The 26,114-nt window shown below is 39.2% G+C and overlaps 1 protein-coding gene across 1 annotated transcript in view; it reads left to right on the forward strand.

Annotated features, from left to right (window-relative positions):
- Positions 1-25,796, forward strand: part of CAP2 (cyclase associated actin cytoskeleton regulatory protein 2) — a 230,110-nt gene extending 204,314 nt beyond the window's left edge. Inside the window, exons 7-12 of the mRNA XM_007951960.2 lie at positions 4,220-4,409; positions 5,946-6,121; positions 7,151-7,274; positions 7,819-7,901; positions 20,122-20,262; positions 25,713-25,796. Coding sequence (XP_007950151.1) covers positions 4,220-4,409; positions 5,946-6,121; positions 7,151-7,274; positions 7,819-7,901; positions 20,122-20,262; positions 25,713-25,796 — 798 coding nt within the window. The remainder of the gene's footprint in view (positions 1-4,219; positions 4,410-5,945; positions 6,122-7,150; positions 7,275-7,818; positions 7,902-20,121; positions 20,263-25,712) is intronic.
- Positions 25,797-26,114: the final 318 nt, after the last annotated feature.

Genomic DNA, 26,114 nt, shown 5'->3' on the forward strand with positions numbered 1-26,114 from the left:
TTTCCACTCAAGTGGACCCAAGTGGTCACAAGAAAGTAGCATACAAGCCTACTACTCCCTGGTTTCCTTTAACTTTCAGTCCTAGAAGGGGTTTCTCTCATGGACCATGACTTTCCTGCCTCCATGCGCCCAAAACCTATCTCCTTGCTTGAAATTCAAAAAAACAGTCTCTCTCTCTCTCTCTCTCTCTCTCTCTCTCTCTCTCTTTTTTCAGGTCCTTTCTTCAAATGCAAATCTTCTGTTCTCTCAATAGTTCTGGGTGGGGCTCAGGTTTTCTACCAAAGCCCCCTATATTCTACACACAGGGTTTGAAACAAAAGCTTGTGTTTCTTCTGGGAAAATTCTATTTCCCCTTTTAACATATCCAATCAAGTATTGGCTGAAGGCTGACTTACATGCTCTCTGTTACCCATACCCCATAATCATTTCTAATGTACAAGTAGGTAAGAGAACATTCAATATCCATAGTACATTCAGGTAAACACATAATCCAAAACACATAATCCTTTTTAAGACATTCCAGTTTCATCTCTTCATCTTGATTACCTTTCCATTCTATGTATATGGCCTTGGGCCTTTGGCTAGGTGTAACCAAATGCCCTAGCCTCTGGATCAATCATCTCCTTTAATAGGTAACACCAACCAAAGTAACTATCTAATAATCCAAAATTTCACTTCCCAGACCCCTTCCTTCTTTCTTTTACAAAGTCCCATGCTTCTGTGAGTCTGGAGCCACTGTAACGAATCCCACCACTTCTGACACCAACTGCTAAAGGAGCAAAGATGTCACATCTTCTGACCTCCTCTAACCCCACAAGAGGAAGACAGAATCACCATCAGTAGCCCAAGGCCTATTCCTGTGAGGCCAGACATGCTGCCTCCCTCCAGCCCTTTCACCAACCATGACACCAACTATTCCTCCCACAACACCCACCACCTCTCTACCGGGTTCAGTAATTCGCTGCAGTGGCCACACAGAACTCAAAGATTATGGGGCTTATTAGGGAATCAACAGGCTACAATTCAAGTTCAGGAACATGCTTAGTCTCTCTCAGCTCACCATCTCTCAGCCAAAGTCTCTCTCAGTCTCTCTCCCAGCAGTGTGTGGCTCTCAGTGTCTCTCTCAGCAGTGTATGTTTCTCATGTCTCTCAGCTGGCAGTGAGGGATTCCTTCTGCTTCTAGGAGGGCTCCTTTTGAGCCTATCAGAGTGGCCCAAACCAACCAACCCCAACATCAGAGTTCTACACTCCTGAGAGAGAGTAAACTTCCCAGAAAATTACTTCATGTCGCTCCCAACAGAAATACCCCAGGTGAATAACTTTAACAATCAGGAGCTACTCAGTTGCTCACAGCAAATTCCACCACAGAGTTTACAAAGACTTATGGCTAGAAGAGCAACACTGTGGAATTTACTACACCACAGTCCATTGTTGCTACCACCGTATGCTCACCTTCCAGCATTATATCAGACAGTTTTCTGTTGTGACCCATAGGACTTTTGTTGGGTTATTTTCAGAAGTAGATCACCAGCTCTTTCTTCCTAATCCATGTTTAACTGGAAGCTTCACTGAAAATTGTCTACGATGGGTGATCCTCCTAGTATATGAAATACAGGGTGGTGTTTCTTAAGGGGTACTGAGTTTCTGTTTGAGGTGATGACAAAATTTGAAAATGGTTAATGGTAATGGCTGCACAATATAGGGACCACAATGTCACTGAATTGTATGTGTAAAAATGGCTGAAATAGCAAATGTTTTGCTACATATATTTCACCACAGCAATTTTTTTTTTTTACATTTATAAAACATATATGTGAAATAGGTGAGAGAAAATCAGTGCCTGGCACACACCAGACTTTCCACACTTTTTGGCTTCTTTTCTTTCCCCTTGGTTTTGGGGAGACAGAGTGAGATTCCAGGAGTGACTATCCCTCATGGCCAGGCACATAGGATAATGCAGAAGCTTTGGTCTCAGGTGACAGAATAGTCTACAGAGAGAGAAGAGGAGAAAGAGGCAAAGATTAGACACACTGCAAGGGGCAGCCCACGGAGATCCAGTTCAGGAACGTCTGATCAGTTTGATTTCGAGCACACTGTACAGTAAAGCCCCTGAATGCTAATTGCAATGTAACCTTGGAAACCAAAATACAGCATTGTGCTCCCTCTGGGGCTGACACAAGAGTGAGCCAGGGCATACAAAGGATAAGTCTGAGGCAGAGTTTCAACAAGCCCTGAGTGCTCTTATTTTTTGGCTTTTATTTTCAACATTTGTTGCAGTAAATCATTTGTTTGGCATTCCTTGATCAACCATCTGAATGTATCAAAGTTCCAAAAAGTTGAATATAAGGATTATTGGTTTCAGTGTTCTTTAATGGTTCTTGGAGAGAGGCTCTGAATCTGAGAGCGAAGGAACTGCTGGAATTTAGAAGCAGGGTTGATTCCCCTTTCCACAAAATAGGAGTGCAGAACTGCAGTGTTTCAGATAAGGGGTTCTTCACTTACACTATGAGTAATTACGTGCTTATAAATAAAAGTAATAGTGCGTGGTTCTCGGCCTCTGAAGCTAAGGACTAGAATATTGTTTGACGCATGGAAGTTATATTATATTCTCTTTATTACTCAAAGCAAATTCTCATATTTCACCCTCTTAATAAAATAGAAAACATTTAAGATACTGAAAAGAACATATTGGTCAGTCTCAAGAGCTGTGTAGTCATTTTCAGCTTGACCCAAGAATCCTTATGGAGTCAGGCTGATCTTTCTTAGAAACAAAAAGCCATTGCAAATTATATCTTCAGGAGACAAGACCTCCACCCAGCCTCCTGAGTTTTAAAACATGCATTCTGAATAAGAGAATCTTTTCTTTTCAGTGTAATTCTGCAGTTAATAGGGATTATATAAATACTTTGAAAATAGCATGGCTTTTTTTCCCCCAACAGAAAACTACTACAGACAAAAACACCCTAATTTTGATACGCTGTAATACTGAGTTGTTGATGAAAGTAAAGATATGCTTACTCATTAATAGTTAGCACTAGATAATGTGTTTTTTCCTCAAAAACCTAATATTTGTATTTGGTATTAAAAATATGTGACTCTGAGCCACATTTCCATAATTCTCAATTTTTAAGCTTCCTGGTTTTTGTTTAATTTTTAGTGAATTAGCCTAAAAGTCCTTATCATAGGTATACAGTTTTACTTCTGGGGTTAAAAGTAGAATGGAATTTATCCCAAGTCTGTTGCATATGTGTTTTTGTCCTACTCGTTTTAAGCTCTAAGAGAACAATCATCTATGAGGTCCTTTGAAAACATTAAAATGATTTCCTTTGTTTACTATATTCTTCTATACTTTTCTGTATGTTTGAAATACTTCACAAGGATTAAAAAAAAATAAAGAAAGACTGGCAGAGAAAAAACAAAACTAATCCCTTCCTTTGTTACCACCTTTTACTGCCAGTTGAATTATGAGGACTTAATGTTGAAAATAAGAGTTGCATTTTGCAAAGCAGAGAAAACAAAGATAACCACAAATCTTGCTCAGGAAATATCAGATTCTGGTTGGTCTACTAAGAGTCAGCATTGACTCCAGAACCATCGGATGGTTCTGAACACTGGTCACCTCCAAGATTGACAAGCATCCAGGTCACAAGTGCCCTCATTTGGGGGTTAATTAGAGATATGTATTTTTGAAAAATGAGTTCCAGAGAAAAGATTTCAATATCTCTCTCTTTGCCTGCTTAAATAAAATTCAAAAACATCTAATAACCATTGCATATTTTTGACTGATTTCCCTCTCATGGGTAGTAGCAATTCCCAGTGTCCAAAAAAGGCTAATCCTCTTATTAAATGGACCATTTTTTTCTTATGATCCAGAATTGGCCAAGGCCCACTGTCGTTCACATCCTGAGCTTTGAACATGAACTTGTGCTATGGCTTTGTTTGCCTCTGAGTTGACAGGGTAACTCCTGGACATGCAAAGCCCACATGTAGGGCTGCATAGCTACATCCTCATCCATGTTCCCATGGTAGAGCCCCCTTTCGGGCCCAGGTCCTCTCAATCAGACCATGATGCATAAGTGTGCCCTCTGGGAGCCAATTGTGAGTCTTGAGCCCACTTCCCCATTGCCAAGAGGGTATAAGTGACAGTGGCAAAGTCTTAGTTGTCACCAGGTCATCCATCTCAATGCAAACAATATTTTCTGTCTTCTCTCTCCTACAGGGTCCAGTAGCATCAACTGCATCAGCATTGTCTGCCTTCTCCCCTGGGCCTGGCCTTCCTCCACCCCCTCCTCCTCCACCTCCTCCAGGACCACCTCCACTTTTTGACAATAAAGGCAGAAAAGAAGGGTCCTCTCCTTCACGTTCAGCTTTATTTGCTCAGCTTAACCAGGGAGAAGCAATTATAAATGGTGAGAAAACAGGACGTTAAGGTTGTCTCCCTTTCCAGGCACCCAGATCTTCCAGAGCCCACATTGATGCCACATCATTCCATCCCTGTCCCCAACACACAGGGCACTGCTGCTGCGAAGGCAGAGGCATACGGTGTGCTTCATCTCTGGGCAGACTGCCTCAGTGAACCGCTGTGTAGAACAAAGAGAAGAGCTCAAAGACTGGGTTCTAAATCTGCCCCTGTATTGCATCACCACCTCAGCCCATCTTCTACAATTAAGGCGTCAAGATCAAGTGAAACAAAAATTATAAACATTAGCACTCCTGTCCCCAGGCAGCACCCTTATCAAAGAATCATATCATTGCACTACTTTTGTCCAAATTATATATTTATTTTTTAATTAACCATTCCTCATGAGGACAACAGTAGTTCAATGATATATATCCCTGTATCAAACTTTGCCATTGAGTCAATTCTGACTCCTAGCAACCCTATAGGAAAGTAGAACTGCCCCATAGGGTTTGTTTGCAAGGCTGTAATCTTTATATAAGTAGATTGTCACATTTTTCTCCTGCAGAGTTGCTGGTGGGTTTCGAACAGCTAACCTTTCAGTTAGCAGCCAAGCACTGAAAAATCAACTATGGAGCACCGTTCTACTCTGATACACATGAATCACTCCAAGCCAGGGTCGACTTGATGGCAACTGGTTTTATATATATTTGTCATAGAACATTTAAGGAACCCTGGTGGCACAATGGTTAAATGCTCATATTTGATTCAATGGCATGCAACAAGAACAACAGAACATTTAAAATATATCAGGATCAGAACCACATGCATTCTGTAAAATAAAGTCATGTGGCCAAAAGTATGTGATCATATATTTCACCTTGGACATGTAATAGGAGTTATGATGTAACAGTCCCTATGTACTGGGCTGAGAGCTAAGACTCTGAGCATCACCTGAGAAGACTGGATTTGGAACCCTAATATCAGTCTCATTCTCTGATATATACTTACTAGGATGTCCTAACTTTTTAGGCTATGTCTGGGAAAGAATTTACCCATGAGATAAGTAAACTATGGGATCATTTTGATGAGGTGGTTTGTTTTTGTAGAGTTTTCATCTATCATCTTTGTTGTTGTTATGTTGTTATGTGCCGTCGAGTCAGCCCCGACTCATAGCGACCCCACCTTGGGTTTCCGAGGCAGTATCACTACGGAAGTAGGATTGCCCAACCTTCCTTCCGAGGAGTGGCTGATGGGTTTGAATCACCAGCCTTCTGGTTAGCAGTCAAGTGCTTTAGCCACTATGCTACCAGAGCTCCTCTCCTTGAAAAGAGGTTCCCAAAATTAAAAATTACCTCCAGTACTTCTATTAACTCTACATTTATACTGGTCTCTGTACATCTTAACCTTGAGAAAGCACTAGATTCTGATGAAAATATCATTATCAAAAATTCTCGTGCTGCTTAAATCATGTTGATCTAAGAAATTAGGGACATTTCCCTCTGCATAAAATATAAAGAAATGTATCTCTGTGTTCCCATTCTAGGGCTCCGGCATGTCACAGATGACCAGATGACACACAAAAATCCCAGCCTACGGGCTCAAGGAGGACAAACTCGATCTCCAACCAAAAGCCACACTCCAAGTCCCACTTCTTCCAAATCTCATCCTCCTCAGAGACATGATCCTGTGCTTGAATTGGAGGGAAAGAAATGGAGAGTGGTGAGTAATGCCTTTTAATCTTTATTCCTGATGCAATCTAATGAAAGGACTGACAGCAAGACCTTGGTAAACCACTTACTAGGATCTTAAGGATTTTATAGTGAAATAGCAGTGGCAGAAGGCCACCAGGTAGAATAGAAAGCAGAGCATTTCTGAATGCTTCCCCAAGCTGTTCACCAGGCAGCAAGAGAACCCATTAACATGTGGGACTGGGAATTCTGTGCCCCATTCTGATCAGCTATAGGATGTTTCATTGTATCTCACTGATGGAGACACATAATCTTATCCTTTTGCTGCCATCTACCAATTTCAGGGTAAATCGTGTGAAGCGCACAAAGGCACTTTGAATGGAGATGAAAGGTGGTGCCTCCTCCCCAGCCAGGGTCTTCCCTAAAGATTAAAGACCAAGGTTGTATTGTTGTTGAGTTGATTCTAACTCTGTCAACCCCCTGTGTGTCAGACTAGAACTGTGCTCTGTCAAGCTTTCACTGGCTGATTTTTCATCTGGCTGTCTTCTCAGGTGCCTCTGGGTGGCCTCAGACTTCCAGCTTTTCAGTTAGCAACTGAATACATTACTTTTTGTACCACCCAGGGACTCCCAAGTCCCTAGAAGTGGCCTTAAAATTCATAATGCTTAGACCCCTGTGTGATACTTCACCAACCTATTTGCCCAACTCTTACTAGACAGAGAAGATTGTGCTGCAGCATCATGAAGTCCAGACTCAGCCTCAGTGCCTCAACCAAAAGCTCTCATATCCCCACCCAGTCCCACCCATTAGCCAGGGCTCCTGAAATTTATCTGTTGGAAAGTTGACACTGATCTCCTACCAAGCAGTGATTTGATCTGTTCCTATCTTTACAATGATATGCTAAGAACTGTGGTTTAGTCTGTAAGAAAATGGTTCTGCAAGAAAGGATATACTGAAAACTTATAATTTATGCTGCACTCCATAATACATAGTAATTTCAGTATGCAATGAATTCAATCTATCTATATATTCTCATAGTTTGCATGTGTTTCAATTTTAGGAATACCAAGAAGACAGGAATGACCTTGTGATTACGGCCACTGAACTGAAACAAGTGGCTTACATTTTCAAATGTGACAAGTCTACTCTACAGATAAAAGGAAAAATAAATTCCATAATAATTGGTAAGGCAGAACTATGTCCCTGTCCTTAATAGGATAAGATATTCTATAAACATGGCATAGTGCCTAATGCATTTGACTGCTAACCAGAAGGACGGCAGTTCAAACCCACCAGGCAGTCCCCGGAAGGAAGACTATGCAATCTACTTCCATAGAGATACCACCTCGGAAACCTAAGGAGGGGTCGCTATATCTCTGATTATAGTCTTTTTATATTGCTAATTGGGAGCTCTGGTAGCATAGTGGCTAAGACACTTGCCTGCTAACCAGACGGCTGGCGGTTCAAATCCACCAGCCACTCCTCGGAAGGAAGGTTGGGCAATCCTACTTCCGTAGTGATACTGCCTCGGAAACCCAAGGAGGGGTCTCTATGAGTCGGGGCTGACTCGACGGCACATAACAACAACAACAACATATTGCTAATTACACTTTGCTCTCTGATGCTTCCTAACTCTACTGCAGTGAGTTTGGTTTGGTTTTTTTTGGATAAACATGCTGCAGGGTACTTAATGGAGATTGTTTGTTCTGTTTTGTGTTGTTTTCTTAGACAACTGTAAGAAGTTTGGCCTTGTGTTTGACAATGTGGTGGGCATTGTGGACGTGATCAATTCCAAGGACATTCAGATTCAGGTGAGCCAGCCTCACAACCATGCTCTGCTCCTTCCATCCACTCTGCCTGCCTTGCTCCCCATGTACCTAGAAAAAGATTTCATTTCCTTCAAGATACTGCTCTGTCAGTCCTTCCTCTGTGAACCTCTGTCTTCTTTTTTCCTATTACCAGTGGCTATTGAGTCCACTCCAATGCATGGCAATTCCATGTGTGTCAGAGCAAAACTGTGCTCAACAGGGTTTTCAGTGGCTGATTTTTAGAAGCAGATTGCCAGGCCTTTCTTTCAAGGCTCCCCTGGGTGGACTCAAACTTCAAACCTTTCAGTTATCAGCTGAGTGTGTTAACCATTTGCACCACCCAGGGACTCCTCTTAGTGTTAGTTTCAATTTCTTAAAACACATCCCATTTGCAGTGCAATTATCGTTTCACCATTACTATTTCAAGACCAGAAATGGTGTCTAATTAAAATTGATAGCCTCAGAACCTTGTAGACAGTAGTTGTCCAATAAAAAATTTGATGAATGAGTGAATGGAATGGAATAAATGACTAAAAGTACAAAGAGGTTCCCCTAGTAAGTATGACAGCACCATCTCACAGAGACTGTTTTTTCCAGGCAAAATTGGTTCTGGATAAGGAGGAGGAGATTTTCTAAAGAGTCAGTGAGATAATCAGAAATACAAACCAAAAAGTAGGATTGCTATTGAATTTGAAAACAGAAGAAAGTCTGTACTTCTTTAGTAATTTTGATGTAGCAAAATGGGATTTTAAAGTACACTAAAAGCTAATGGATTTCTTAGCTTCAGCCAACTATCACTTCTATCTCTGATTATAGTCTTTTTATATTGCTAATTACACTTTGCTCTCTGATGCTTCCCAATAGTGTTTGTTAAAATGGGTTTTCTAGCTTTTTTGCTTTACCACGCTCTTCACTCCTGCCACTTAATTAGAGTACATTCAATTGTACTTTTCCATCTCACAAATTATCAGTGAGGTTTGGTTTTACATGTATCTATTTAATGGAAATAGCCCAGAACTGGGTGTTATGAGACTTGGGCACTAGTGCCCACTAGCCATCACCAGCTGTGTGCACTGGGCAATTCACTTTATATCTGACCCTGACTTCCCTGTCCTGACATGAAAAGGCTGCCTGGAGAATTTGAAAGTCTTCTGCCTAAATTCTAAGCATTCTTGTCTCATAGTCTTTATGAATACATTTGTTTCTTTCACATAAATACTAAATTCCAGTTCCATATATTCTCTGAATTATGACTCTGTATAACATCCCTATCCCTTATTCACTGCCATTAAGTCAGATCCAACTCATAAGGACCCCTCCTTGGGTTTCCGAGGTGGTATCACTATGGAAGTAGATTGCCCAACCTTCCTTCTGAGGAATGGCTGGTGGGTTTGAACCTCTAGCCTTCTGGTTAGCAGTCAAATGCCTTAGGCACTATGCCACCAGCTGTTCTTAGCCGTTCTTAGCCGTTCTTTTTTCCCTTCTTCATAAATGCCATTCCTTGGTGGAAGACTGTTCAAAACAAAGCAACCAAATAATTCCCAGTGGACACATATCATATTGTTACCTTCATTTTGTAAACGGGGGAAACTTGACCATCCTGGGGTCACACCTGAGATTCTGAAATGTGAGTTATTTGCCCAAGGCCACTTAACATTTAGCATTCATTCATTCATTCACCAAGTATTTATTGAACATCCCTGATATACCACACATTACCCTCAGCACTAAGGGAAGCAGTGCACAAACCAGACAAAAATCTCTGCCCTCACAAAGCTTAGATCTGGCCACACTATCTCTCAATCTGGTATTTCTGATATTTACCCATTTATCAACATGGCTTCTTTCAAAATATTACACATGAAAATTTTAAGAAAATCAGTCATCGTCAGGAAAGGTTCATTTCCTCAAAAACAAATATGTTTCTAGAAACTCAATAATGAGTCCATAATTTCTAAGCCAGTGGCATAAGTAAGGGATGCAGACAGCACCAGGTGATACTGTCAGAGAGGGTAACAACAAAGGACTGTCTATAAAATTTTTGTTCAGTATTTCAGCAGAAATATATTATTACTTATTAAAATATCTCTCTAGTTAGCTATAATAACTTAAACAGTTTTTGTAAGCCCAATTTACATATATCAATATATCTACAAGGCTAAAACTCTATGATAATTTACTTTTTGAACCTTCTAGTGCACTCTGGTCAGACCTGTCATTATTACCCAAATCCAATGACACTTCAAATCACATGGTTTCATTTGCATGCACTAGAAACAAATGCTGTTGCTTTCATTGTTGCTCATGTTTTTGTAATCTCTGACTTTGTCAAATTTTCTGGTATTATAGCTACAATATTGTGGTAATTAGTATTTGTGAACCTATATCAATAACTTTTTTAAGAATAAAGTAATAAAGGAAAAGGAGAAAAATGAAAAAAGGCTTCTAGTCAGTAACTAATAATGTTGTAATTAAATGTAGAAAGATTTTACAAAACAATTCTGTTGTTTGTTACTATTCATATAAGAAATTTTACATTTAAGTACTTTACAACTATAATTATCACATATTATCCTATGATTAAAATTGATAATAAACCTTGCTAAGGATTCTGTATGATCTGGTACAGGGGGAGATAGGTCCATGGTGGGAATGACACCATGAGTTACTGTACTTGGTGACAACAACCCCAGTGACACCACTGTTTAGAAGTACTGTTTGGATGGTAGAAGTTTCTATGTCAAAAGCCTTACTTTCTTCCACTTCACAATAATTTTTTTACTTAAAAAAGAAAACAAAAACCTATAACTAGCAACCAAACCCCAAAACCAAACCCACTGTCATAAAGATGGTTCTGACTCATAACGACCCCCATAGGGTTTCCAAGCTGTAAATCTTTACGGAAGCAGACTGCTTCATCTTTATCTCATGGAGTTGCTGGTGGATTTGAACCACCAACCTTTTGGTTGGCAGCCCATTGCTTTAACCACTACACTACCAGAGCTCCGCATAAGCAGCAACAGTGGAGTAATATTCTGTGACAGAGATGAGAATATCTGCTTAGTCATTATTGCTAACTATAGTATGTTGCAGTTGAAAAGTACCTTGGAAATAATTTCATCTAACCCTCCTTCCTATTAATTTTTGAGACTACATTTCAAGGTCTCTTTCATCCCTACAGAAATGAGATTGAGTAGCATATATATTAAAAGTTAACATTATTTTAATGTAAATACATCACATTCAAAAAAATTTTTAAAAGATAAATATAAGACATAAATCCATACAAAAGCCAGAAAAAAATAGTTCTAAATATTTATCACATTTCTGGAAAGAGAAAAATATTCTAAACTTAGAAGTAATAGAAGAAATCATTAAAAAAGATAGAATTATAAATTTCAGAATTTTATAGCAAAGGATACTATGTGACTATAAAAAAGAATAACTTAGAGAGATACCCATGGTATCATGTTAAGAAGAAAGAAGAGTTTTATACCATTGTGGTAGTTAAAAATGTGTATCAACTTGGCACGGCCTGGTTGAGTGGCTGGGTATAGTTATTCCCCATGATGAGATTGGTAACTAATTCCATGGTGGAATCTATTAGAGCAGCCGAGTAGCTGCTTTAGGGATGTGGTCTGCTTCCAGTATATAGGAAACAACTTTGAGGAAGGTCTCCAGCTTTTTGGCACACTTGGACCCCACAAGTAGCCAAGTTGTTGTTCAGCAGCCTGCCATGCTCTGCCAATCTTGGGACTTTACCTGGACTTGAATTAGTGGCCTGCCATGTTGTTTGGTGATATATTGGGACTGTGCCTTTTTACTTGTCAACCTCAGGTTTGTCAGCCTCAGCAGCCAGCAGTTGCCTGAGTGAAGAAAAGCCTCGAGATTCAGTGGTGGGAGCAAAGCTGAAGCCCAAGGTTGAGGGGCTTTCACCCAGCCCCTAGAGCCTCGCACTTTAAACTCAGACTTCTAGCCTCCAAAAATTGTAAGAGAATAAACTCCTCTCTGTTAAAGTCATCCCATTTGTGGTTATCTTCTGCTAGAGCAGCACTAGGTAACTAAAGCAACCATATGTAGAGCATGATTTTATTTTTCTAAACATATACATATATGTACATATTGCTGTTGTTAGGTGCCGGCCAGTTGGCTCTGACTCATAGCAACCCTCTGTATAACAGAATGAAACACTGCTTGATCCTGTGCCAAACTCACAACCCTTGATATACTTGAGCCCATCATTGCAGCCACTGAGTCATTCCATCTTGTTGACAGTTTTCCCTTTTTTTTTTTGCTGACCATCCACGTTACCAAGCATGATATCCTTCTCTAGGGAATGGTCTCTTTAGAGCACATGACCAAAGTAGGTGAGACAAAGTCTAGTCATTCTTGCTTCCAAGGAGCATTCCAGCTGCACTTCTTCCAGGACAGATTTGTTAGTTCTTCTGGCAGTCCATGGTACTTTCGGTATTCTTTGCCAACGCCACAACTCAAAAGTACCAACTCTTCTTCGTCTTCATTATTCATTGTCCAGCTTTCACATGCATGTGAGGCAATTGAAAACACCATGGCTTGGGTCAGGTGCACCTTAGTCCTCAAAGGGACATCTTTGCTCTCAACACTTTAAAGAGGTCTTTTGCAGCAGCTTTTCCCAGTACAATGTGACATCTAGTTTCTTGACTGCTGCTTCCATTGGTATTAATTGTGCTTCTAAGTAATATGAAATCTTTGACAACTTCAGTCTTTTTTCCATTAATTGTGATCATGCTTATTGGTCTAGTTTTAAGGATATTTATTTTCTTTATGTTGAAATGTAATGCATACTGCAGACTGTAGTCTTTAATCTTCATCAGTAAGTACTTCGAGTCATCTTCATTTTCAGCAAGCAAAGTTGTGTCATCTGCATATCGCAAGTTTTTAATGATTCTTTCTCCAATCCTGATGCCACTCTTCTTCATATAGTCCATCTTCTCAGATCATTTGCTCAGCATACAGATTGAATAACCCTGACACCCTTCATGATTTTAAACCATGCAGTATCCCCTTGTTCTGTTCAAATGACAGCCTCCTGGTCTATGTACAGTTTCCTCATGAGCACAATTAAGTTCTGGAATTCCCATTCTTCTCAATGTTACCCATAATTTGTTATGATCCACACAGTCGAATGCTTTTGCATAGTCAATAAAACACAAGTAAACATCTTTCTGGTATTCTTTGCTTTCAGCCAAGATCCATCTGACATCAGCAATGATATCCCTCACTCTACATCATCTTCTGAATCCAGCTTGCATTTCTGGAAGTTCCCTGTCAATATACTCCTGCGATCATTTTTTAGTTATCTTCAGCCAAATTTTACTTGCATGTGATATTAATGATATTGTTCGATAGTTTCCACATTCTGTAGGATCACCTTTCTTTGGAATGGGTACAAATATGCATCTCTTCCAGTTAGTTGGCCAGGGAGCTGTCTTCCAAATCTCTTGGCACAGACGAGTAAGTGCCTCGAGCATGACATCTGTTTGTTGAAACATTTCAGTGGGTGTTCTGTGAATTGTTTTTCACCCATGCCTTCAGTACAGCTTTGACTTCTTCTTTCGGTACCATCAGTTCTTGATCATATGCCACCTCCTGAAATAGTTAAACATTGACCAATTCTTTTGAGTACAGTGACCATATGTATTCCTTCCATCTTCTTTTGATGCTTCCTGCATCATTCAATATTTTGCCATAGAATCTTTCGATATGGCAACTTGAGGCTTGAGTTTTTTCTTCAGTTCTTTTCAGCTTGAGAAATTCTAAGCATGTTCTTTCCTTTTGCTGTTCTAACTCCAGGTCTTTGCACACTTCATTATAAAAATTGACTTTATCTTCTCAAGCTGTTCCTTGAAATCTTCTGTTAAGCTCTTTTATCTTGTCATTTCTTCTATTTGCTTTAGCTACTCTCCATTCAACAGCAAGTTTCAGAGTTTCTTCTAACATCCATTTTGGTCTTTTCTTCCTTCCTTGTCTTTTTAATGACCTTTTGCTTTCTTCATGGGTGATGTTCTTGATGTCATCCCACAATTTGTCTGGTTTTTTGGTCACTGGTGTTAAATGCGTCAAATCTATTCTTCAGAAGTTCCCTAAATTCAGGTGGAATATAATCAAGATAATATTTTGGCTCTCATGGACTTGTTTTAATTTTCTTCAGCTTCAAGTTAACTTGCATATTCACAATTGATGGTCTGTTGCACAGTCAGTTCTTGGCCTTATTTTGGCTGAAGATATTGAGCTTCTCCATGACCTCTTTACACAGATGTAGTTGATCTGATTCAACAGATGAGGTCCACATGTACAGCTTCCATTTATGTTATTGTATAAAGGTGTCTGCAATGAATAAGTTGTTGGTCTTGCAAAATTCTGTCATACGATCTCTGGCATCATTACTATCACCAAGGCTATATTTTCCAACTTCTGTTGATTCTTCTTTGTTTCCAACTTTCACATTTCAATCACCAGTAATAATCAATACCTCTTGTTTGCATATATATGAACATATGTGACTGTAAATGTGAACACAGATATGTCTATACCTGGTAATCCTAGGAAAAAAAAGTGAGGAAAGATACATTCTGTAGCTAGGCTGAGATTATCAAAATCCCATAGCAATATTCATACTTTATTATAAAATGTTAAAAGAAGTCACAGTAAAGTCAGGAACAAAACCAAAATTTCTCTTGTCACTGCTTCTGTTCAATAAAGCATTAGAGGTTATAACCTATACATTAAGACAAGAAAAAGAATTGATAGACAAATGATTGAAAAAGGAAGAAACAAAAAAATGTTTGGGCATTTTTCTTTTCCATCATTTTTCAAATCTGCAAAATATAAACAAGTGCAGAATTTTTTAAAAGAACAAATTAAAAAAACACCCTTTTATTATAGAAAATTAAAAACATATGCAAGATTATACTTATTAATATAGTGAATCCCTATGTACCATCAGCCAGCTTCAACAATTATCAATGTACTGTTTCCAGTTGAGGTATATACCATATTATTATCTTTTAAATATTTTATTGTGTTTTAGATGAAAGTTTATATAGCAAATTAGGTTCCCATTTAACAATTTTTATACAAATTGTTCTGTGACATTGGTTACAATTTTCATCTGTCAGCATTCTCATTATTTCCATTCTGTTTGTTCTACTTCCAATGATCTAGCTTCCCTTTCCTTCCTTGCCTTCTCCTCTTTGCTTTTGGGTGAATGTTGACCTTTTGGGCTATATAGTTGATTGTTTAAGGGACTACATTACTTACAGGTGACAGTGTTTACTTTATAAACCAATCTATTATTTGGCTGAATGGTGACCTCTGGGAGTAGTTTCAGTTCCAAGTTCAAAGGGTTTCTTAGAGCAATACTCTCAGGGATTCTCCAGTCTCTATAAGTCCAGTAAGTGGCCTTTTTTAGGAACTTGAATTTTGTTCTGTATTTTTCTCCTATTCTATCTGGAATCTTCTACTGTATCCCTGGTCAGAACGGTTGGTAGTGGTAGCTGGACACCATCTAGTTCTAGTGTCAGGCTAGAAGAGCCCATGATTTATGTGGGATATTTGTCCTATGGACTTGTTTGTTCTTTGAGTCTTTTGTTTCCTTCATTCTCATTTGCTCCAGATGAGTAGAGACCAATAGTTGTATCTTAGATGGCTGCTTGCAAGCTTTTAAGACCCTACAGTCACCAATCCAGGATGTAGAACATTATCTTTATGTACTGAGTTTCCACAAATCTATGTTCCTAAGCCTCCCCCTCCCCATTAACTGTTTGTTTTTTTTTTTTTTTTTTTTTTTTTTTTTGATTTGGGTGAAAGTTTACAGACCAAATTCATAGATAGAGGCCAAGGATGCTGTTAAATATCCTACAATGCACAGGACAGCCCCTACCACAAAGAATTTTTGGTCCAAAATGCTAATGCTAATAGTGCTGAGGATGAGAAACTTTGGACATATTATCTTATTAAAAAAAAAAAAGTCCTTATTTGCCAATTAAATTATTGCCTTTATAAAAAATCCAAGAGATTTAACAAACACCAGCCACTTCTTGCAAGGAAAGTTGGGCAATCTACTTCCATAGTGATACCGCCTCAGAAACCTAAGGAGGGGTTGCTATGAGTCGGGTCAGACTTGACAGCACATAACAACAACAACAACAATAAAACTGAAGAAAGACTCAGCCATGTGCTTGGAAATAATATCTATATACAAGAATCAACAGCATTTTTTATACCACAAATAAATATTAGAAAATATCATTAAAATAAGATTAAAAAGCTGTAAATTATCTAGGAAAAAAATTAAACAAAGGATATGCAAGATACTCATTTTTTTAAAAAAAAAGTAAACAATATGGACAGGAAGACATCAATATCAGTTGTTCCTAATTATTTTATCCACAAATTTAATGAAATTTGGCTCAAATTCTCAATAGATTTTTTCATGAAAATGGTCTTAAAATTCATTTGGAAGACAAATGGGCAAAAATAAGTAAAGAAGATGAACAAAGTAAAATTAAGAGTCATTTTTAAGTTTGTTATTGTTGGGGGAAGTATAAAAATAAATTAATGAGCCAGAATGGAAAGCCCTGATACAGTTGTTGTTGTTATGTGCCGTGGAGTTGGACCCAACTCATAGCGACCCCTCCTTGGGTTTCCGAGGCAGTATCACTACGGAAGTAGATTGCCCCATCTTCCTTCCGAGAAGTGGCTGGTGGGTTTGAACCGCCAGCCTTCTGGTTAGCAGGCAAGTGCATTAGGCACTATGCTACCAGAGCTCCCACCCTGATATAGATAGAAGCATATATTGAATAAATTTTATGACAATTGATTATCCATGTAGGGGGAAAATATTGAATTCCTATCTCACACTATACATAAAAGTAAAACTCTAAGTGCAAAAAGAAATACTTTTCAACTTAGAGGAGAAAAGATTATATTTTTGGATAGGGAGGAAATTAAAAAGGCTTAAAAAGCACAAACTATAAAGAAAAGGACTGATGACTCTGGCCACATTGAAATTAAAATTATATATTCAATAAAAGGCATCAGATACAAATCTAAAGAGAAGCCATGGAATTTAGAAAGTATTGCAATGCAAATAATCAAAATGGATTAGTGTCCAGAATGTATGAAGAACTTAGTACAAATCAATTAAATAAATAAATAAATATTAAAAAAAGACTAACAACTTAGTAGAAAAATGGACAAAAAATATTAAGGCAATTCACAAAAGGGAATTGATTGATGGATATATGAGAATGCGCATAACCTACCTACTAGTAGTAGAAATGGAATGTAATACTACAATCAGCTATAACTTTTCATGTTTCTCAATTTTGCATACAAGCTTTCCTCACTTTCAAGGAGTTGTGCTCTCTGAAACTGAGCCTGGACACATAGAGACAGAAAGCAGATAAGTGGTTTTCTGGGAGTGAGAATGGGGCTTGACTGTAAATGGGCATTAGGGATATTTTGAGAACAATGGGAATGTTGTGAAACTAGATTGTAGCGATAGTTGCACAATCCCACATTACTAAATATCATTGAATTGTACACTCCAAGTGGATGAATTTTTTGGTTTGAAATTTTTATTTCCATAATGATGTTAAAACAAAGATTGAAGGTAAAAGGGCACGGACAAACAGTTCATACAATTTGACCCCAGATTCTATATCTGGCGAGCAATCCTAGGAAAATAGTACAATTCATGAAAGAGAAAAGAGATTAAGATATTCAAAGGGTTTGTTGTTGTTGTTGTTGTTGTTTACCTTTTTTATGGAAAAATAAATCACAAAAAAAGAATAGATATAGAAACATTTAAAAATACTGGACCATTGAACTGAGCATTGACTTGGGTAAGGCCACATATCAATGGTCACTCAGTAGAGGGTTGTCCTTTGGCCAGTTCTCCTGATAAGAAACATTCTCTGTTCTTAAAGTGTTCAATGGCTGTTGTGTGCCATAGTGTCAATTCTGACTCATAGCAAGCCTATATGAACTGCCCCACAGGGTTTCCCAGGTTGTAATCTTTACTAGAGCATGTCTTTTAATCCCATGGAGCCATTGGGAGGGTTGAACCACTGATCTTTTGGGTAGCAGCCAAGTGCTTTCCCATTGCACCACAAGGGCTCCTTGTTACAGACTATCAGAGAAGAAAGACAAGTATGTAATCTATGCTAATGCAGGATCCAGGTTCAATTTCTGGCCAATGCACCTCATATGCAGCCACCACCCATCTGTCAATGGAAGCCTGCATGTTACTATGATGCTGAACAGGTTTCAGTGGAGCTTCCAGACAAAGACTAGGAAGAAAGGCTTGGTGTTCTATTACTGAAAATCAGCCAATGAAAACCCAATTGATTACAACAGATTACAACCAATCATGGTGACAACGCAGGACCATGCATCATTTCATTCACTTGTGCTTGGTGTCACCCTGAGTGGGGCCGACTGAACAGCACCTAACAGCAGCAATGAATGATGGACCAAAATGCTGTGGAAATTACATTTTAATAGACCATGGCTATTTTTAAAATTCTGTGATTGTCTTTTCAAGTACATAGGGTATTTTGGTATTTTTTACATAGCATAGCAATTTATACACATAAAATAATGTCTTCCTTATATGAATACACTTTCCTCATGTGTCCCCGTTCTGTCTCATAAATGAATCAACTAAAACTCACTGACCACATCCCTTTCTCTTTACTGGCCTGATATTATAAATACAATTCTGACCAGTATGTAAATGCTCTTCATCATTATAAAATAAGCAAGTCTAAAATCTACCAAGACATGGCTGATGACACATTCTGGATATGTTACTATTATTATTATTATTATTATTATTATTTAATCGATTTAAGCCATGCCATTTACTTGGCCTTAAACAACCTCAGCTGTTTTGTGCACTGGGGCTCAATTCCAACTCGGCGTCCAATTTCTAAGGAGAGAGGAGAAAAACCTGTAATGACCTGGCTAGACTCCCCCCAAGGAATGCTTTCCATCACCTGCACCATCAACAGGACTTGCTCCTTTGGTTGCAATCCAGTCTTCATTGTGAAAGAGGAGCTGTCTTTATCACTTCAATTACCATTACAAGAAGGCAAATTATAGAGTTGTAATATGGTCCTTGGAGAAACAGTCCGCCTCTATGGAGATTTGGGGGACATCTATCTGAAAACTGATTGTTGGGAGAGAAATTTAAAACTGATCAGAATTTTTATAGCCCTTAGATATTTGTAAACAATACAAAGAATTTCTTCCTTTTGTGTTTGGTCTTATTTACCTATATAGTAAGTGGCCTGAACCAAGTCCACAGTGTTGTGGACTGAAATTAATACACCTCAAAATACCTAGACACATTATCTCATGTAAGCTTCACGTTCAACTAGTGAGATTTTTATCCAGCAGAGGACTTATGTGAAAAGAATTGTTCTGTCTCTTATCTATTCTTTTTCCATTCAGGAAAAATCTACTCATTTACAGGATAATTTATTTACTCTTCAATGACAAGATGTCATGCCTGTTTTAATCCAAGTTGCATAGAGACCTGTCCAAACAAAAATCTTAAGCAAATAAAATAAATGTAACTTGTTTTTTTTATCATGAAATCAAATATATATTTGAAATTCATTAATAGGGTTGTGAAGCTTTTTCTGAACATTTAGCTGCTGTTTTCAAATTAATCCCTTTACTTTGTTTCAGGAGAGAAACGCTGGGATTTGAAAATCCCCTTGTGTGGTCCTTTCATTCTGTCCCCAAATGACACCTACCCAATTCAGCCTAGAGAAGTTGCCTCCCCAGTCCTGATCCATTTATTCTTAACACTAAACTAAACTAAAGCCCACACTAAAAAAAAAAAATCAATAGATTGTACTCATTTGGGGGCATTAAGATTTCTGTTAAAAACCTGTTGTCATCCAGTCCTTTCTGACTCATGACTCCATGTGCATCAGAGGAGAACTGCTGCATCGGGTTTTCAGTGGCTGATCCTAAGTTGACCACATCAATGGACTCAAACATCCTGGTGATCATGAAGACGGTGCAGGACTAGGCAACGTTTCATCCTCTTGTATACAAGGTCACCATGAGTCAGACCCTACTCAACAGCAGCCAACAACAACAAGTGATTTCTATTGCTTTGCTTTGTTCTCAGCTTTGTTTGTTTGATTTTTCTTCCCAATTTCAGGTAATGGGGAGAGTGCCAACAATTTCCATTAATAAGACAGAAGGTTGTCACATATACCTCAGTGAAGATGCACTAGACTGTGATATTGTGAGTGCCAAGTCATCGGAAATGAACATACTTATCCCTCAGGATGGTGACTATGTAAGTATATTTGAAAAAGCTATGAAGAATTGTTTTTGAGCCTTTGTTATTAGAATCCTCAGAGATATATTGAATCAACTACCAAGCTATGAGCTTTATTGATGGAATAGTTCACAGGCAGGGCAGGAATTTAGGGAATTGCCTTTCACGCTTTCCTCTCCCCTGTTAGTTGCTTGATTGATTCAGTTCACTCCCGGACTTGCAAGGCAGTTTACTAATAATTACTTCAGCAGGCTAGCGTTTATCAAGTACTCCAGGCAGGAGAGTTCACATTATTTAGGACTCAATATTTTCCTTCAGTATGCTGCTTATAGGAGCTCTGGTGGTGTAGTGCCTAAGGCATTTGACTGCTAACTAGAAGGCTGGTGGTTCAAACCCATCAGCCACTCCTCGAAAGGAAGACTGGGCAATCTACTTCCGTAGAGATACCGCCTTGGAAACCCAAGTAGGGGTCGCTATGAGTCAGAACCGACTCAACGGCAATGAGTTTGGTTTTTTTGGTATGGTGAATATGGAATCCTTGTGGCACAGTGATTAAAGCACTTGGCTGCTAACCAAAAGGTCAACAGTTCCATCCCACCAGCCACTCACAGGAGAAAGAACTGAGGAACATTTTCCACAAAGATTACAGCCTTGGGTCTGGAATTGAACCCACACCTGTGGTTTCCAGCCAAACAAAATACAAGCATATGAATTGAACATTTACCTCAAGTAGATACATTCTTTGGAGAGAACAATTCATGGGAGAAAGAAGGACTGTTTATGCACAGGGAGACAGCTCAGGGGGCAGGAGTGTATGGAGGGATGGACACTGGGAAGAGGTAACTATGGGGAGGAAGTGGGAGGGGAGCTGTTGCATTGTGGTAAACTGTGGTCAATGACATGAGACAAAGTATATGTGAACTGCTGTATGGAAAGTGAATTTGCTCTGTAAATCTTCACCCAAATCACAATTAAAAAAAAAAAAAAAAAAAGATTACAGCCTTGGAAATCCTATAGAACAGTTTTACTCTGTCCAATAAGAACCATTGTGAGCCAGAATCAATTCCTTGGCAATGGATTTGGTTTTTTTTTGGGGGGGGGGGGGGGGCGGGTTAAAGAGAAGTTTTTATTCTGCTCTCCTGGGAGAGGTTTACGGTCCCGAGAGGGGCCCAGGGCAAAGTTCACAGGACCCTGAGAGGGACCAGAGAAGTCACCTGGATTTGGTTTTTGCCTGTGGTGTAGGCAAACAGTGGAAGGGTATGATAATAGACCAATTTGTGTAGGTAAATTTAAGTCAGATTCTCAATCTTAGCATAAGAATCATCTGAAAAGACTGATTCAAAAAAAAAAAAAAGTCAACTCCCAACCCTGCACCGAGAGGGTAGATTCAGGAGATTTGGAGTGGGGCCCACAAATATATATTTTCAAGTAGATGTTCTAATTCTAATGCCAACAGTCCACCAACAGCCCTTTTGAGAAACACTAGCCTAAGTGACTTTGCCACCATTACTTTTCTCTGCCTCCTCTCCCAAAGCAGCTCCTAAAAGAAGCATGCAGATGTTCTCACAAATGAAAAAGGAAGTATAAACAATAACATTTTCTTGATCATATGATGTTGTAAAACTGGAGGACTTACCAGTTGTTGCTTCTTGGAAGTAGGGAAATAAATAAAGAGATAAATCACTCTGATTCTTACTGTGCAGGAGCCCGGGGAATCACAGAAGGATGGGAGAAAACCTAATTGAACAGGCACACCTTTGGGAGGGGAGCGCACATCAGCCTGCAGGCCCATCACCAGCCCTCTCAACAGCTATCAGCACATAGATAGATTTCCTTAGGCAGACAGCATGGCTGCTGCCCATTTTCTTCTCTCCCCACCTAACGGAAAGTTCTTCAGCTCTACAGAGCCATTTGCCACACATCACATCCCCAAAGCCATCATTTTAGTTTAAAAAACAAAATTCTGCAAGCATTGGACCATGCTTCACTACTAGCTTTGTTGCTAGCCTAACCTTGAGCTCTGGTGGCATAGTGGTTAACTCATTCAGCTGCTAATCAAAAGATTGGCAGTTTGAACCCACTAACCACTCTGTAGGAGAAAATGAAATAGTGTGCTTCCGTAGAGATTTATAACCTTGGAAACCCTATGGGGCAGTTTTACTTTGTCCTATAGGGTCACTATGAGTCACAGTCAACTCTGTAGCAGTGGGTTTGGTTTTGTTTTTAACCCTGAGCTAAAGAAGAGCCCCTTCTTAGGTTCTCCACCTAAAAGACTACTGAAGACCTAGCAATTCCACTGCTAGGTATATACCCAAAAGACTTGAAAGCAGGGAATCAAACAGAGACTTGTGCACCAAAGTTCATGCAGCATTGTTCACAATAGCCAAAAGGTGGAAACAATCCAAGTGCCCACCAACAGGTGAACAAATAAACAAAATGTGATATATCCATGCAACGGAATATTACTCAGCCAAAAAGAGAAATGTATTTCTAATACATGCTACAACATGAACTTTGAAACATTATGCTGAGTAAAATAAATTACAAAAGAATAAAAACTATATTACCCCACTTCTTAAAAACACTTAGAATAGGAAAATGCATAGAGATAAAAGTTTATTAGTGGTTACCAGCGAGTGGGAAAGGGAAAATCGGCGATTAGTACTTTATGAGTACTGCATTTTTGCTTAAAATAAAAAAAAAAATTTGGAAATGTTGAGCAGTGATGGTTGCACAACATGGTGAATGTAATTAATGTACTGAATTATACACTTGAAATTGGTTAAAATGGTGTTTTGTTTTATATATATGTATATATATACCACAGTACAAAATTTTTTTAAAGAAATAAACAAGCCAACCTACTGAAGAGCTAAAGCCAGTATAAGAGAACAGTTTCAAAGAAGGAAAGCCAAAAATTAGAGTGTTCTCTGGTCTTGGCAGCTGTTTAAGCAGAAGGCTCAGCTACATGCAAACTGGATCTGCTAAAAAAGGCACTGGGGTTTGGATGAGCATCCAGACCAATTAAGCTAGAATCTCTGGGTGGGACACAGGATCTGTATTTTTTAAAGCTTCCCAGGTAATGCTGCTGTAGAGCCAAGAATGAGATCCACTGGTTTAAAGCGTGTGTATAAGTCAAAACTTGAGCTTTTGTGGTGAAAAAGTAGTTTTATCTATTGAATGCTACTTTGTGTCCTCAATACATGGCTCTCTTCATGCATTTTCCATTTGGAAGTGGTCAGGAGCAATACAGAGGTCCTGCCATGGGAAATATAATCTGGAAATGGAAGTCAGGGATGATGCATCCAGAAAGAAATCAGTCTCCCAGAGTTCTGTCATCTTACTTGTATTATCTCCATTGCCAAAAAAGATTTGAAATGACTGTAGTGCAATTACTGTCAAAGAGATGCTTTCACTCCAGAATATTCTTCTCCTGGCCTGAAACTTAAGAACCAAAACCAAGCCCCATTCACACAGCAGGTATAGTCCCAGAACCGGTTACCCACTTTCCTCTTAAAAAAAAAAAAAAAAAAGTGCTTCTTCCAAAAGATATTATTGGGTTCTACATCTAGGAAGATATGTGTTTGTTTATGTGTTCCACTGAAGCATCACGTCTCACCAGTGGATGAGAATACCAAACCAAAAACCCATTCTGTTGAGTTGAATTCCAGTTTACAGCCTCTCTATAGGGCAGAGTAGAACTGTCCCATGGGGTTTCCAAGGCTGTAAATCTTTACGGAACCAGATTGCCACATCTTTCTCCCAGAGAGCAGCTGGTGGGTTTGAACCACCAACCTTTCAGTTGGCCCTGCATCACACTGCATCAGATTTTGGCGAACACTGTGTGTAAAGTCCAGGGAGGCCACCAAAGTAAGATCCATGAGGGCTGTTCCTGGCTCTCCTTTTAGATCCCCTTCTGAAATAACTGGGTGAAATGACTGGAGAACCACTCTCGAGAGAAAGGAGAGATTCCAACCTACTTTTATTTGTGCATATTTGTGTGTAGGTGGGTAGGTGAGTATGTGGGTGTCCCAATGAGAAGAGTAGGGCAATCATGTGAAGGGTAAAAAATTTATATACAATTCTAAGCATGTTTGTATCCTTAATATGGTCAGGTACTCAGTTGCTGTTGAGTCAATGGTGGTGTAGTACCTAAGGCATTTGACTGCTAACAAGAAGGCTGGCAGTTCAAACCTACCAGCCACTCAGAAGGAAGACTGGGCAATCTATTTCAGTAGAGATACTGCCTCAGAAACCCAAGGAAGGATGGCTATGAGTCGGGATCAACTCGATGGCAGTGAGTGATGTGTGTCAAAGTAGAACTGTGCTCCATTGGGTTTCATTGGCTAATTTTCTTTTTTCCAAGATGCCTCTGTGTGAGCTTGAAACACCAAGTCTTCAGTTAGCAGCCAAGTATATTGTGTTATCCTTTTGCAATGCTCAGGTCTCCAGAGTAGCCAGGTAACACTGGGATGAAGCCTTGCTCTTCGAAATGTGATTAGAGATCAGCAGCCTCAGCACCACCTGGGAGCATGTTGGAAATGCACCTTCTCGTTCTCTTTCCCAGACCTACTGAATCAGAATCTGCACTTTCTTAAGATTCCCCGGTTGATTGATGTGTGTGTTGAAGTTTGGTGGAGAGTAATGGGTAAGAGGGGCTGCCTAGGTTTAGATTCTGGCTCCTCACATTGTTAGTGATATCACCGTGGGCCAGTTGCTTCAGCTCACCAGGCCTCTATCTCCAGTAGATAGATACCCACTAGTATCAAGTTGATTCCAGGTCATAGTGACCCTATAGGACAGAGTAGAAGCCCCATCGGGTTTCCAAGGCTGTAACTCTGTAGAAGCAGACTGCCTCAAACCACCAAGCTTTTTGCTCAGCAGCCAAATGCTTAACCACTACTCCACCAGAGCCCCTTGTGTCTTGTAGATGGATCTCTGAAGCCTAGCTCATAGGGTGGTTGCACAGAGTTAACTGAGTTCATACATGCCCAATGCTTAAAAGAATACCTGGTTCTTAATAAGTGCTGTACTGGCTGGCACGAAGCTTGCTAGTAGATGCTTCTCAACACAAGAGTGATTTTTGTTTGTGCCTTAATCAATCCATAGTGCTAAAAAATCTGCAACTTCTTGGATCACATGTAAGGATAGTACAATGCTTGCAGACCCAATGCAAGCTTGTATATTGTACCCTTCAAATATGCCATTTCCATTTTCTAAATATCTTCTATATCCATATAATAGTCAAATTACTAATGCTCCTGTTCGTAGATTTAGCTATAAAAGTTTTATCCAGTGCAAGTCTCCCTGTGACATGAAATGACTGTTGCAGGGAAGTACAGACAACCCTCCACAATCCAGGTTTAGGTGCAATCAAATGTCCTTGTCCATCATATGGCACTATTCATATATCCACTTGTTTTCCAAAGGAAGGGTCAGTTATTGAAATAGCTTTGTTCTTCTTCCAGAGAGAATTTCCTGTTCCCGAACAGTTCAAGACGGTGTGGGATGGATCCAAGTTGGTCACTGAACCTGCAGAAATTATGGCCTAACCTCCAGAGTGAAGGAAGCTCCTGATTCCCTGAACCCTCCCATATCCAAAAAAAAAAAAAAAAAAAAGCAGCATTAAAGATCTAGAAGTTGCAGTAACACCACTGCTTTTGTTTGGGCCTCCAGTAATTCTGTGCTGTAGAAACATCATTGTTTCTGGCATACTGTGGTGGGCATTTTTGATGTATTCGATATTTCTTCATGATTTGCCTTTGTGTGTGATTTTAGTTCCACAGGACTTGTGAGCATTACAGATTTTAAGGGAAAAAAAGAATTCTGTTCCCCTCATATATCATTAACATAATAACTGATAGGTAAAA

This window comes from Orycteropus afer, unplaced genomic scaffold (genome assembly GCF_000298275.1).
Source record: "Orycteropus afer afer isolate SDZICR_OR568_19922 unplaced genomic scaffold, OryAfe1.0 scaffold00012, whole genome shotgun sequence".
Taxonomy (NCBI): Eukaryota; Metazoa; Chordata; class Mammalia; order Tubulidentata; family Orycteropodidae; genus Orycteropus; species Orycteropus afer.